Genomic DNA, 14,160 nt, shown 5'->3' with positions numbered 1-14,160 from the left:
CGGGGCCTCGAAGAAAACAACGAAAACAACGGCACGACGGGACGGAAGTGTCAGAAACATAGTTAAACATGCATCACATGTAGGTGCGAGGTTTTGAATAATAATAACAACAATAACTTTATTTATACGGCACCTTTCATACAAAGATTCAGCCCAAAGTGTTGCAATGACAGGTTAAGACAAGCACACAGACTCAGAACCAACATTCATCTAAACAGACAAATTTCCATGAGTCAGTTTGGAGTGATTTAGAGATTAAAGGACAAAAATGCACCAATAAATCTGATTTTTCAAAGGTGCACTATGCAACTTTGTTTTACACAGACAGAGATTTTGATATAAGGAACAGCAAAGTTTTCAATGTACTTTAAATCCACATCAGAGCAAAACACGCTTGGATTATGAATTATAGTCGGGTGAGAACAAAACGAGCCCATCGAGAAGTCCTCGAGTTCAAGAAGACAGGATTCAAGATCGCAGCATTAAGTACCCGTGAAAAGGAGTTTAATTCACACACAGATATCATCTCTGAAACAGAAACGCCCACAGGTCTTTATTCATTACGAGGAGGCGGCACAGAGGAGAATCAGGCTGATTTCCCAGAAATCCCATGACCTGCACAACGACCTGCAGAACGACCTGCAGTCATCCCTGTCAGGATACTGTATATGAATACAGTTAATGTTTCCAACAAAACATACATGACACAGTTTTGATTTGCCTCTTCCTGGCCGCGACAAACAGGAAATTCCAGAAGTCTGATATAAACTGAGCAGCTTCCATCTTAAATATAGAAACTCTGACCGCACACAGGTCCAGTTGGTGTCTGAGCTGCAAGCTGTCGGCCTGATGAGCACACGTGTAAAAACATTTCTTCCTCTTCAGTGTCAGGAAACACAACACACGGGCCAGCAGATAACAGAATTCAGTTCTGAACGACATGAGTAAGGCTGACGAACAGTAACGTGCTGAGGCGATGCACCGTACTAAAGACAGACAAGCTCGCGTCTGATGTGGTACGATGCAGAACCCTTAAACCAGCCGAGCTGCTGGGAGAGAACAACACGTATGAAGCGTTCTGGTAAAACTGCTGCACTGAAGACGATCAGCACCTTCAGGTCCGCAGGTGGAGGTTCTGTGGCCTGGTGACAAACCGGTCTCAGAAGTCTTCATCACAGGTTTGACTGATGTGGATCAGCCCTCAGATGACCTCAGCTCTCCTACAGAGGCTGAAATGTGTCTCAACTCTTTAATGACTGATATCAAACTGTGTAACACACCTTGAACTTTAAAGCTGTTATCAGTAAAAATGCAGATAATGATCTTCTTTCACTTTCAGGTTTACAGGATTGGTTCCTGACTGATGGTCTCACTCGTTGTTGAGTCATTCGGGCTGGTTCTGTTCCAGTTGATCTCAGGCCTCCGGTCATAAACTAACCCTGACTTATCTTTCAGGAGAGCAAATGTTCTTATTGTAATATTATCAAAGTGTTGTTGTCTCTGCCTCTCCAACTCAGCCGGGCCGCCTGCCGTCTGCTTCCTTTGTTACAAACTCCAACAATGCAAAGTTTATTTCTTCTTTACATCAAAACTGTTTCATCTTTCATCAGCAGCTGCTTTGAGCGGCCTTCACCGAGCACCGAGCAACGATGTGGCTGTTATTCCTGAGACAGACCGGTTCAGCTGAAGTTACAGCACAAACAGGAGCAGATATCAAACCTCAGTGACGTCACTATACTTTCTGAGTGCTGCTTCTCCACAGATCAGCTCAGAGAGCAGAAACGAGGTGACGTCAGTTTTAAGTTGGATCTTCTTCAGTGTCGGCAGTAAGAGGACGGTGAGCTCTCGCTCTTCACCACGGCGCTGTCACTTAAAACTACAGTGACTTCCATCACCTTCATCCTGAGAGCACAGATTAGTGAAAGTTATGATTAAAAGATGAGATTAAATTGGTCCAGCATTAGTGTATGTGAACTACACAGTATTTATTAACATTTACATTTAAGTATTATGAACATTAACTGCAACTTTCCAATAAACACTCAATAATAAATAGTTTATAAAGCATCTCATTGCTTGTTAACGGTGAAATTACTATTTAAAGTGTAATTAAGTATAAATTTGCCACTTTTAATTATATTTAATTGTTTATTGTATTGATATGATAGCTATTACAAAGTGTTATATATATTAAGATATTAGAGAGAGAGCCATCAGAGCTTTAAATCACAGGAAGCTGATCGACTCCATCTGAAGATTATGATATTTATTCAGTCACTGAGGAGAGACTGAAGCCATGCCCAGTCTGTGTGTGTGTGTGTGTGTGTGTGTGTGTGTGTACATTGTACTTATAAAGCAGCTCCAGAGGAAGCAGAGCAGCTCGCCCTCCCGTCTCGATCACAGACAGTCTGAGCGGTAAGTTGCTGAACACACTGATCTCTGCTGTGTTTTCTCACTGTTGATGTGCCGCTGAACATTTTAGCTGCAGCTCAGTTTTACTCTTCGTGTGTTTGTGTTTAACTTCAACTGAACTCTGATCAGTTCAGAACAGTTTGAGTTGAGATGTGTTTTTCTTTTTTAAAACATCCTGTCGCTCATAGTGTGAAAAGAAACATGAGAGTCGATTCTTTAACTTCATCAAGTTTTCACCGTGTTGGTTTGTTGGTTTGTCTGTTTGTTGGTTTGTCTGTTTGTTGGTTTGTTGGTTTGTCTGTTTGTTGGTTTGTTGGTTTGTCAGCAGGATCACACAAAAACTACTGAGCAGATTTTCATTAAATCTCAGATGGAGGACGAGTCTCAGTCCAGAATAAACTTCATTAACTTCTTCAGATCCAGGAGCTTTATTTCTCACCTCCTTTAACATTGTGAAATATGGGTTTTCCAACATTTTAGTTTATTTCTCAGGGAATAATGTGTGAATCTTGATTCCATTTGTACAATTTGATGCAGATATATAGGACTGTTGGCTTTGGCAGAGGTATGCGCTCTACTCTGTACCATTCTAGTTGTGGCTTTTGGACGTGATTTTAAATTAGAATGATTTCCTTTAATCCGTTCGAGGTTTCCTGTAGGGCAGTGATTACCACTGTGTGGGCCGTGAAGGTACTGCAGGTGGCCGCAAGAGGTCATTTACAATAAATACATAAATAAATGGAACATTTTTAATTGTCAATTTTCTAATTAAGTTTGAATTTGCCATAAAATATGTATTATTAGATATTTACATTGCAAAAATCATAACTGATAAATCAAGAGAGTTACAGTTTGTGTTACTCTTCATTTATCTGACGCACTTTTATCTGTTTCCTGTTGACACTTGCGCCACCTGCTGACATTAACCTGCATCACTGGGTGCAGGAAACACAGATGGTCAACATCATCTCACTTCGACACAACATCAGAATGAATCTTACATCATGTCAGTGACGGGGATTTGCGACTGTGCGTGTTTTCATGTGTTTAAAGATGAAAAAGTTTTCCTGGTAAAGTGCATGCGTCATGCAGGCTGCTGAGGTCGAGGCCAGGAGTTGAAACCCGCCCTGTAGCTTTTGCTGCATGGAGTAAAATTTGGCCAACATAAAAACTTGAAACTTGAAAAGATGTCTAACATTACATCATAAAAACTTTAACTTTGAACCCTGTAAGGACGTCACGTGACCTCACCAGTGAACGTTGGAAAGACGTCTATTGAACTTTCATTCTGGCGCTCCACTGGACGTCTTTTCAACGTCGGCAAAGATGTTGACGTGAAAAATGTTGTCATTTAATGGCCAAAAAATATGTTTAGTGAGGTCACAGTGACCTTGACCTTTAACCTCTGACCACCAAAATCTAATCAGTTCATTCTTGAGTCCAAGTGGGCATTTGTGGCAAATTTAAAGAAGTTCTGTCAAGATGTTTCTGAGATATCGCATTCACAACTGTAACTTTTTATTTTTGCATTAAAAAAAAAAGTTACACATTCCCTCTTTTTCTGATAATTGTCTGTTTTTTAGTACATGCTGATCCAGAGGAAGCCTTAAAAAACACAATAAACAGCCGCAACAAAATAAAAATACACTAAATGTTTTTGCAACAAAGAATTTCCACTGCTGAGCCGTACAGGCTGTACAGCGTCAGTATGTATGTATCTTCAGTATGGCTGTACGGTACAGCCATACTGAAGATACAAAGTACCACTCCACCAAATAACACATACGACACAAACGTGACAGAAATTTCTTTCCGTCCACAGAATCTCTTCCTGCTGCTGTAACAACTCACCTGACGATGTGGATCAGCTGAGAGTCTTCATCGCTGCAGAAACACACAGAAGCAACTTCAACATGTAAAACAGGTCAGCCACCTGATTTAAAGTGAAAATGGAATTGACAAAACCTTCATGTAAACAGTTCAGTCCCTCAATAATAAGAAGTTAATATGTGTGAATTCATCCAGGAAATGACGGAGAAGGAAAGCAGTGACTCGGACCTTCAGGATCCCGGCACTTATTTCTACTTCTAACCCAGCTCAGCTCGGACTTCCTGTTCAAACCTCTCTGATGTAAACAAAGCAGGTTAGAACTTCTCGTCTCTTTCAAATGAAGATTGAACACAGGAAAAAGAACAACTGACGGAAACTGAGCACAAAGTACTTGAATGAAGCTTTGGTGGTCACAACTGTAACAACTTGATTGTTCATCAATGTGTCGATGAGACAAAATGCTGCACATACTGTTTTATTTAAAATAACTCTGAAACAACACCAAGCTATTAAACTGCACTTGTTTGACTTGATTTCAAAAGTGTACATACTTTCTTCCAGTAGAAGTTCAGATACTTGTGTACAAACAGACTCTGGTGAAAGTAGAAGTACTGATTCAGCTTCTTTACTCCAGTAAAAGTAATAGAGTACAGGCTCTGACATGTACTCCGAGTATCAGAGTAAAAAGTCTCCCTCTGAAGGACATTTGTGGTCAAAGCTGACTGAAGCTCACGTCATATTAATATAATTCAAAGACTATTAAATTTAAAGGTAGAGTCAGTAGGATTTGTCCCAGCTGTTCCTGAGCGCACCACAAAGATAGTTGATGGTTGAGTCTCATTCCCAGGACGTCAAACAGCCTCATGTTGGGTTGGTAAAGCGTCCGAGCAGCAACAAAGAGAGAAAATAAAAAACTCTCTGCAGATACGAGACACTAACACACCTTTTCTCCCCATTCCAGCCTCCCTCTCTGTCTGTTTACGTCTTCTTACGTCTTTGTTTCGTCTCGCTGCGTCTGCCGTGCGTGATGTGCTCTGATAGGTTGTGTAGTGTCTGAGTGTTTCTTATACCTCCTGAGCTCTGAGTGGCAGGACAGGATGGGACAGGACCAGATGCTTCCCTTTAAGTATATGTGGGAAGGGGACAAGGTAGAGGTCTCATGTCCAGGAGAACAACATATTAGTCCTGTAGTGTGCGTCAGAGAATAGCTAAAGGAAGAGGCCCACACTTAGGACTGACCAGTTCAGAGGTTCAAGATTGATTCAATGTATACATTTTCATCTAAGTATAGAGAGACTAGCAGGTCAACTTTAGATAACATCAATATAGTCACACACACACCTCCACGTACACATATTCCCTTGAGAGATATTCTCTAGAGATGTTATGCAGACCCATCCTTTTCCCACAGGATAGAAGGGCTCTCAGTGCCCCAAAAGTAAACAATTAGAGGAAACAGGCGGGCCTGAGCGAATGAACTCTAAAAAGGACCTGCACACTAGAGAACGGGGGTGAATTTGGTTGATCTCCTAAGACTGAGGGTCGGAGGGGAGTTCTGATAGAGCAGGGGGCAAAGCATTTTGGGCATCACTTTGCCGAGATTTGAGAATACCAGGGAGTGCACACTCTGGTTCGGACACTGGCTTGAGATCTGTTTCAATAAAGATTGCTCTGTCAAATCCACCCAGCCTTGCCTCCGCAGAATCTTTTATCAACATACTACACGCCGACACCTTTTGAGGACGACAGCCCATACACTTCAGTTGAAATCAGTGTTGTGATGTTGGGAACACCGACCCAAAAACATCAGCAATAAGACTCAACTATCGTCCTCCACAAAGTTTTGTTGCTTTAAGTCTATCATACATGAAAAGTGTGAAACAGTGATGATATTGCGTTTGTTTTGCTTACAGTCGCAGTATTATGATAATATTTCGAGTACATCAGGAAAAATTGGTTGATTCTGCTGGTTCCATGTTTCTTCTTCTTTTTGAGAATACATTAAGTAACTGTTAATATTTTTGGACTGTAATCGTAAATATCTGTGCAGCTGGTGAAAGATAAATAACAGGCTGAACAGAAAGAGAAACATGAACACACACACGCTGTCTAATGCTGTCGTCTGTTCTCTTACTTCAGGTTGAGTGATGGACTCCGAAGCCAACAGGACGATAGAGATGCCGGCACTCGGTCGGCCCTTCAGCCTCGGGATGCTGTACGACTGCCGCAATGACAAATTCATCCCCGGTAAGGAGGCAACAGTTTCACTAATGAATTCATCAGAGCTGCTCGTATTCAGTTTTGATCTGATTACTCAAAATTAGTAATTACATGTACGTCATTAAAGGAACACAATGTAGTTTTTGGAAAAGAAATGTAACATTTACCATATTAATAAGGAAACAATTATAATACAAAGCAAGTGTTACATGCAGCTATCCAATGAACATGAATATATCAGATATTTATTTGATATATTTCCATTATGGAACAAACAAGCTGTCATCAAGTCATCAAGTTGCAAGAGTCATTTTATGTCAGTCGTCAGGACAGTTTTAAGTCCGTCTGGGTACGTAGACTAGCTAGCAATTCTGGAATTATAAAAGTTCTGTCATTCAAATGTGTATAAGTAAGTTAAAATGTGTAATATGTCAGAATTGGAGTATAAAACAATATAAAGAAACTAAAATTATACACAGGATGAGAATAAATAACAGTTAAATCTTTGTATTGGGTTGCAGTGATATCTTTTGAAGTTAGCATGCTAACCAGCTAGCCTCTGGTGCCCCGAGCCCCCAGTCTGAGCAAAGTCAGTCAATAGGATCGTTCGGTTATGTGACATAACTGTAGTAATATATTACTGAAATATTATTAGTAGAGCGTTATTTTATTCTGTTAAAACTAATATATTAATGTAATGCGTTGTTTTTGTAACATGTTACCCCCCGACACTGGTAGCTACAGCCATAACAAGTTGTAGCCATAGATTTGTATCCAAGAGATACCAGACACAAAGATGGCGCCCATTCAAACCAGTGGGAATTGCTCGGCAAGAGCATGTGCCAAAGACAGCATACGGCCAATTGAATATTTATTTATTTATATTTACTTTTAAATCGCTGTTCTCGGCTCGGAGAAAGTCTTACAACTATAAAACCTCCATGGATTGTATGGATTTGGAGGTGTCCTATTAACAGTTTTACAAACGTCTCTTTTATAAAAGTGCTCTTCGGGGAAAATGCTGTTCGGTCCCGAGGGGAAATTTAGGCTGCAATACCACAAGTGGCCACGAGGCAAGATTGGAAGCAAGGATGAGTGGTTCTATTTAATCTCTGTAGTGAGCAGCAGTTAGCTATTACTCCAGTGATACTGTAGGGGCTTCGACACGTGGCCTATTACACCTCTAAGCATTTGGTAAAAGCTTTGTTTTAGTGTGTAACAGCTGCACCAGCTCCAGAAACAAAAGAAATATTTTTATATTTAATAAATTAAGTTGGGTCTTGGGTTTTGGTCTCAGAGTTCTTGTTGAACATCAGCTGGAATAGAGGCCAGCAGCAACCCTGAAGAAGAGATCCCTGAATGTGTGATGAATACTCAAGCATAATGTTGTGATGCTTTTTCTCCTTTCGTCTGCAGGCATGACATTATGGGACCATGATGATCTGGTAAAGCATGTTGGAGAAAGACCACAAAACTACAATGGTGTTGAAATAGATGCATCTGAATCAATTCAGGACAAATGTTCAGCGCTAAATGTCGAAGGATCCGTGAAGGCGAGTTTATTCTGTGGACTCCTATCTGTCGAAGGATCTGCTAAATACCTGCATGATTATAAGACTTACAAAAATCAGGCCAGAGTTTCACTAAAATATGAAGCTTACACAAAGTTCCAGGAACTGTCGATGGATCATCTTGGAAAATGCAATGTTAAGCATCCAGATATATTTGAAAAAGGATTAGCAACACATGTAGTCACAGGTATCCTTTATGGAGCTAAAGCCTTCTTTGTCTTTGACCGTGATGTGTCCACTGATGAAAGTCATCAACAATGTGAGGGCAACCTGAAGGAGATCATCACGAAGATTCCCCTTTTGTCGGGTAAAGGTTCCCTGAAAATTAAAGACAAAGACAAAGAAAGAGCTGATAAATTCTCCTGCAATTTCCATGGAGACTTCTTACTTGATAAAACTCCCGTGTCCTTTGAGGATGCAATACAAGTCTACCAAAGTCTACCAAAATTGCTGGGAGCCAATGGAGAAAATGCCATACCGATGAAGGTCTGGCTGATGCCACTGATAAGTTTCGATTCTTCTGCTGCAAAACTTGTGCATGAGGAAAGTCCTGTATTCATAGAAGAAATGCAGGCAGTCCTGGAGGACCTGAAGGAGGTGCAAATGAGGTGCAATGATGCACTGAGAACCGCTGCACAGCAGGGTCCAGTAAATGGCAAAAAGATTAAAACCTTTAAAGACATGTGCTCTAAGTTCAAGAAGGAATTCCAGCAAAACTTGGCCAAGAAACTTCCAGCGATTCGGAGAGGAGAAGAAGAAGAGGATGCTGTGCTCGCAGAGATTCAGGAGAAGAGACGTTCTTCTCCTTTCAACATTAAAAACCTGAAGGAGTGGATGGACTGTAACGAGAGAGAAACATGCATCTTAAACTCCCTGACCAGCAATATGAAAAACACTAAGATTGTCTCATCTCAAACAGACCTGTATAAGGAAAGTCTCAGTGCAGATCATGCTGTGTGTTTTGTCTTCCCCTCACTGGGAAGTGATGAAAAGTACCTCTCAACATTATCAAACTACTTAAAACAAACACCCAAACCAAACAATCCTGAAGAGTCTCGTACTCATGATGTAGAGAAGGAACAATGGTACGCCTCAAAAGAAGCAACAGATACAATGAGGAGTAAAGCAAAACTCTTCAGTGACTTCGCAGAGGCCAACAAGGAAAACAAGAACATTAAGTTCTTGGCAGTTGGTTCAACAGGCGAGACACAGAAAGGTTCGAGCATCGTCCTCTATAAAGACGGCTTCTCTGTCACTGAGAACTTTGAGCCTCCTTCAAGGCCTGAAACAGTAACAGTCAGAGACAGAAACCACAACAGTGTGACACTGAAGATTTCTCCAGCAAAGTTTGGAGCAGAGAACATCACCTCCTACTCAGTTGAGTACTGTGTCAGTGGACAGGATGGATGGAAAGAAAAGACAGCATCAGAAGCTGAAGACGTCACAGTGAGCGATCTGAGTCCAAACACAGAGTACAAGTTCAGATGCAGAGCAGTGACCTCAGTAGGTGTTGGACCAGCTTATGAAGTCAGTGGTTCCATTAAAACTTCACCTAGAAAGCCTCAAGTCAAACGACTTGCAGATGTTGTTAAAGGAAACAGCAAACTGCTGGAAAACCAGCCGGGTCCTCTCCCTGTTTATAAAGTTCCCCTGGAAGAAGAAAGAATGAGTGTCGCAGGGGGCAGGTGTTTCACTTTTGGGAATGAGTCCGCCAAACACAATCGCACCATCATGGTCCTCGGAGCAACTGGTGCTGGGAAGTCAACTCTAATCAATGGGATGATCAATTACATTCTGGGTGTTGAATGGGAGGATTCGTATCGGTTTAAGCTAGTTGATGAGGATCCATCGAAATCACAAGCTGAAAGCCAGACTTCTGAAGTCACTGTGTACAAGATCAACCACCAGGAGGGGTTTAAAATAGACTACTCACTAACCATTGTTGACACTCCAGGATTTGGAGATGTGAGAGGCAAAGAAAGAGACAAACAGATCACAGAACAGCTGCGTAATCTCTTCACATCAAACCAGGATATCAGTGAAATTGATGCTGTGGGTTTTGTAGCTCAGGCTGCTTTAGCTCGACTCACACCATCACAGAAATATGTGTTTGACTCTGTGCTCTCAATCTTTGGCAAAGATGTGGCAGAAAACATCAGAGTGCTGGTGACATTCGCAGACGGCCAGCGTCCTCCAGTTCTAGAGGCGATCAAAGCTTCAGGTGTCCCATGTACTAAAACAGAAGATGGGCTGCCAGTTCATTTAAAATTCAATAATTCAGCGTTGTTTGCAGACAACAGATCATCTGCAGTCGGCAGCATGAGGGAGGAGGATGAGGATGGAGGCTTTGGTAAGATGTTTTGGAACATGGGAACAAGAAGCATGAAGAGGTTCTTCGATGCTTTGAATGTGATTGAAACCAAAAGCTTGACATTAACTAAGGAGGTCCTCAGAGAAAGACAGGAGCTTGAGGATGCAGTTGAAAATTTGCAGAAGCAGGTTAAACTTGGGTTAGCCAAGCTTGAGGAGGTAAAAGAGACAGCTGAAAAACTGAAGGAGCACGAGGCAGACATCAGCAGAAATGAGAACTTTGAGTTTTACGTCACTGTCACGAAGCCTGTTAAAGTAACCATTTCAGGTTCTGGATTTTACCTGACCAACTGTCAGCAGTGTCATTACACCTGTCATTTTCCCTGTGGAATACCCAATGATGCAGATAAGAGAAAATGTTCTGCAATGGGACCAAATGGACACTGTAAAAAGTGTCCAGGCAAATGTCATTGGGATGTACATTACAATCAGAAGTACAAATGGGAGTATGAGGAGGTTCAGGAAAAACAAACTGTGAAAAAGTTGAAAGAAAAGTACCTGGAAGCCTCAGAAGCTGAGACACTGGTTCAGGCATTGATTGACAAACTGAGGGCTGAATATGATCTTGTGCAGGCTGAGGTGGTGAAACTGATGGAGAGCTCTGCTAAGTGTTTAAAGAGACTTAAAGAGATAGCACTTAATCCAGATCCACTCTCCACTCCAGAGTACATCGACATGCTTGTTGAGGAAGAGAAATCTGAGGGCAAGCCAGGCTGGAAGCAACGAGTTCAGTACCTCATAACCATGAGAGAAAAAGCCGAGATCATGGCGAAAGTAGACAGAGGAGAGATTCTCCTCCAGAGTCCATAGTGCCAGTTGGCTACAAGTGGGGCTGGTGACCTTTCGTTGCAAACCACAGATACGTTCAAGTTTGTACGTGTCATAGGCTATGTATCACATTGACATTTGTACCAAAAATGTCATATATGCACTGATCAATATTAAAACCACTGATGCGTGAAGCGAATATCATTGATCGTCTTGTTACAATGCAATGTTCGGCTGGAAAACCTTGGGTCCAGCAAACACGGCAGGACAATGTCCACCCTAGATCCCACTTAGCTAACATTTATTCTGACAACTGTGGTTGATTCAAAGACTTCACCAAAGGGAAGAATTTGCTGTTATCCAAAAAGGAATTACGGATTGCAAATTTTACCATGTGTGTGACTGAATATTGAGGTGTGACCACAGTCTGTGCTGGAACCATAAACACCAAGTAAATGTTTAAGTCTGCAGCTCTATTAACTCATCAAACATGAACAGTGAAAATTTAATTGTAAATAGTGTTTTTATATTCCACAAAGTGAGGAAAGGCAGCACATCTACAAATCAAGGAGGGTGAGCCAAATAAACAAGATACATGTGTATATTTAGTTCTTGACATGGAAATTTGAGATACTCTAATGGTTTTTGGACTGCACTGAGAATCCCATTGTTCAAGACTCCTTTTCTAATTTATTTTTATATTCTATCATGGTATGCTCAATATTTGTAAGAGATTTACATACTGTATGTTGTTCCTTATGGGTGTTTTAGAGACAGACATCAGCTTCTTTTGAAGGTTTAAAGTTTTCTGCTCTTCAGTTTGTTTTCTTTCAAATTTAATTACAATGGTTAATGTGAACAATGTTAATTTACTGATGTGTACTGAATAACATTTTTGTTCCCGATGTAGAAAGGTTGCTATCACTGAATGATGGAGAAATGACGTGAATGATTAACATGAATTAAATTTCTAATATATAAATACTGCCTCGTGTGTTGTCTGTTGTCCTCTGTAGCACCTATTCTCCAAGGATATAAAATAGGTAATGATTAAATATATTTTGGCATGAGGAAGTAATGGATTTCCAGCTATCAGATTTCATCAGCATTTATAAGACAGACAGAAATTAATCTATATTAAGTTCACCTCAGGACACCACCCTTCAAAAATGGTAAATTGATTACTGATTAATAAAACATTGAGGTTGCTTCTAATTTCTTGACATGTGTGCAGTGACCATAACACTCTAGATACAGAACCTCACTAACCAGGTGCTTTATTGTTGAAAAGTTTATTGAACTACTAGTACACACAAAACTAATACTAAATGTACAAATAAAGGAATAAATACAAAAATAAATATGAATATAAATAATGTATAGGTGTGCTTCACAACTACAGTAATAACCACTAATCATACAAATAAATAACACATAGATATGATCATTAATAAGCTGAATGCAGCCATAAATGAATATGAATGAATGCTATGAATACAACACAACGAATGAATAATTGAATGAGGATCACCAGAGCAGATCTTAATCAGATGCATTAAGTGGTGGAAACACAGAAGAATCTCAAGTGAATGAAATCTTTAAGATTAAACAGTGAAATTTACTTTGAGGCAACGTTCAGCTGCTGAAAGAGGTGAAAAGTTTAACAAACCCAGGATATGTTGCTGTCACCTTCACTAACTAACAATCGAGATCAAACGTAGATGGTTATCAACTCGATAAGTCATCCCACGTTTTCCATAGCTAGCCATGTGCGTGTAATATTTAAAACAGAGCAAACTATTAAACAAATATAGAAGAAATTAAAATACATAAACCAGGCTGAAAGTAACACAGGTACAGCCGCTGAATGCAGGAAGGATAGCTGAGCTGATGGGACCTTTCACACAAAGGTAGGCTACTTTAAAATAATAATAATAATAATAATAATAATAATAATAATAATAATAATAAGCTGGCATAATGAAAGCTACACCTCGGCTGTAATGAAATAAACCTTGTTGTGTGCAACACATTATTATTCAAATGAATTAAGACTGGCAAAACCAACTCTGATTTTGATGAACCATTGATTTGGGGATGATGTCAAGGTCTATGACAGATAGAAAAGAAAACAATGCTTTCTCAACGTCCAATCAGAGGTTGCAGAAACACAATGTAGATGACAGAACAGTGAGATGTCAACAAGAGCACAAGTGGCGCCTCTATGTGGCCGTAATCGTAAGTGCAGCAGTTGTACAGTATTTGTAATGATCTCTTATCTGGGTTCAACAAGTGGTTGATATCAGTGTCAGGATTAGATTATTATACAGAGTGGTAGAGGAGGGAGAAAGAGACTGCATTTCTTCTGTTTAAGTATTTCTAGTGGTTTTAATTTCACACTTACATACCATTTTGTAGTTTTTATTTGTTGTTGCTCTTTGAATTCAAATAGAGAGAGAGAGCGTTTGTTACATTGTAACATTTATATGAACACACTTCACAGTATCCACCTGCTCCCAATGCACGACAGTTTTTTTATTTTCATCATTTGTATAGCAACAATTCTTATAAGCATTATAAGATTTTATTATAATTAATAAGTATAATTACATTGTGGACATATGATCAACTTTGTTGCATTTACTTGATATACATATACAGTAATTTCATGAATTGTATTATATAATAACTTATTCACTGCTTGGTCTTACACTCTGACCTAGAAGATGTTGAGCTACATGAAAAAAATGAAGATTGTCATGTTGATGATTTGAAATGGGTTCTTTATAAAAGTGAAGGCTGATTTGAAAAGTCTTCAAACAAAAGGGACCTGCAGAGGGCCAAAGTGCACAATGACACATCAGAGGGCAACAGTTCTACATGTTGGTTTTCATTTCCTTTTAATCATTGAGTTATTTTTCATTTAATTGGTGTGCTGATGTTATAACTGAGACATACGCATGTGTATATGACATACTCACGTACACAT

General features: G+C 40.0%; 1 protein-coding gene across 1 annotated transcript; it reads left to right on the top strand.

Moving 5' to 3' along the window:
* The first annotated feature begins 4,505 nt into the window (after positions 1-4,505).
* Positions 4,506-11,936, top strand: LOC141017107 (uncharacterized). The gene is made up of 3 exons (XM_073491723.1): positions 4,506-4,555; positions 6,382-6,489; positions 7,879-11,936. The coding sequence occupies exons 2-3, from the start codon at positions 6,390-6,392 to the stop codon at positions 11,211-11,213; spliced, it is 3,435 nt and encodes a 1,144-aa protein (XP_073347824.1). The 5' UTR covers positions 4,506-4,555; positions 6,382-6,389; the 3' UTR covers positions 11,214-11,936.
* Positions 11,937-14,160: the final 2,224 nt, after the last annotated feature.

The sequence above is a fragment of the Pagrus major genome, chromosome 21 (assembly GCF_040436345.1).
Source record: "Pagrus major chromosome 21, Pma_NU_1.0".
Lineage (NCBI taxonomy): Eukaryota > Metazoa > Chordata > Actinopteri > Spariformes > Sparidae > Pagrus > Pagrus major.
The sequence above is the reverse complement of the archived record's forward strand: the minus strand, read 5'-3'. Positions and strand labels throughout refer to the sequence as shown.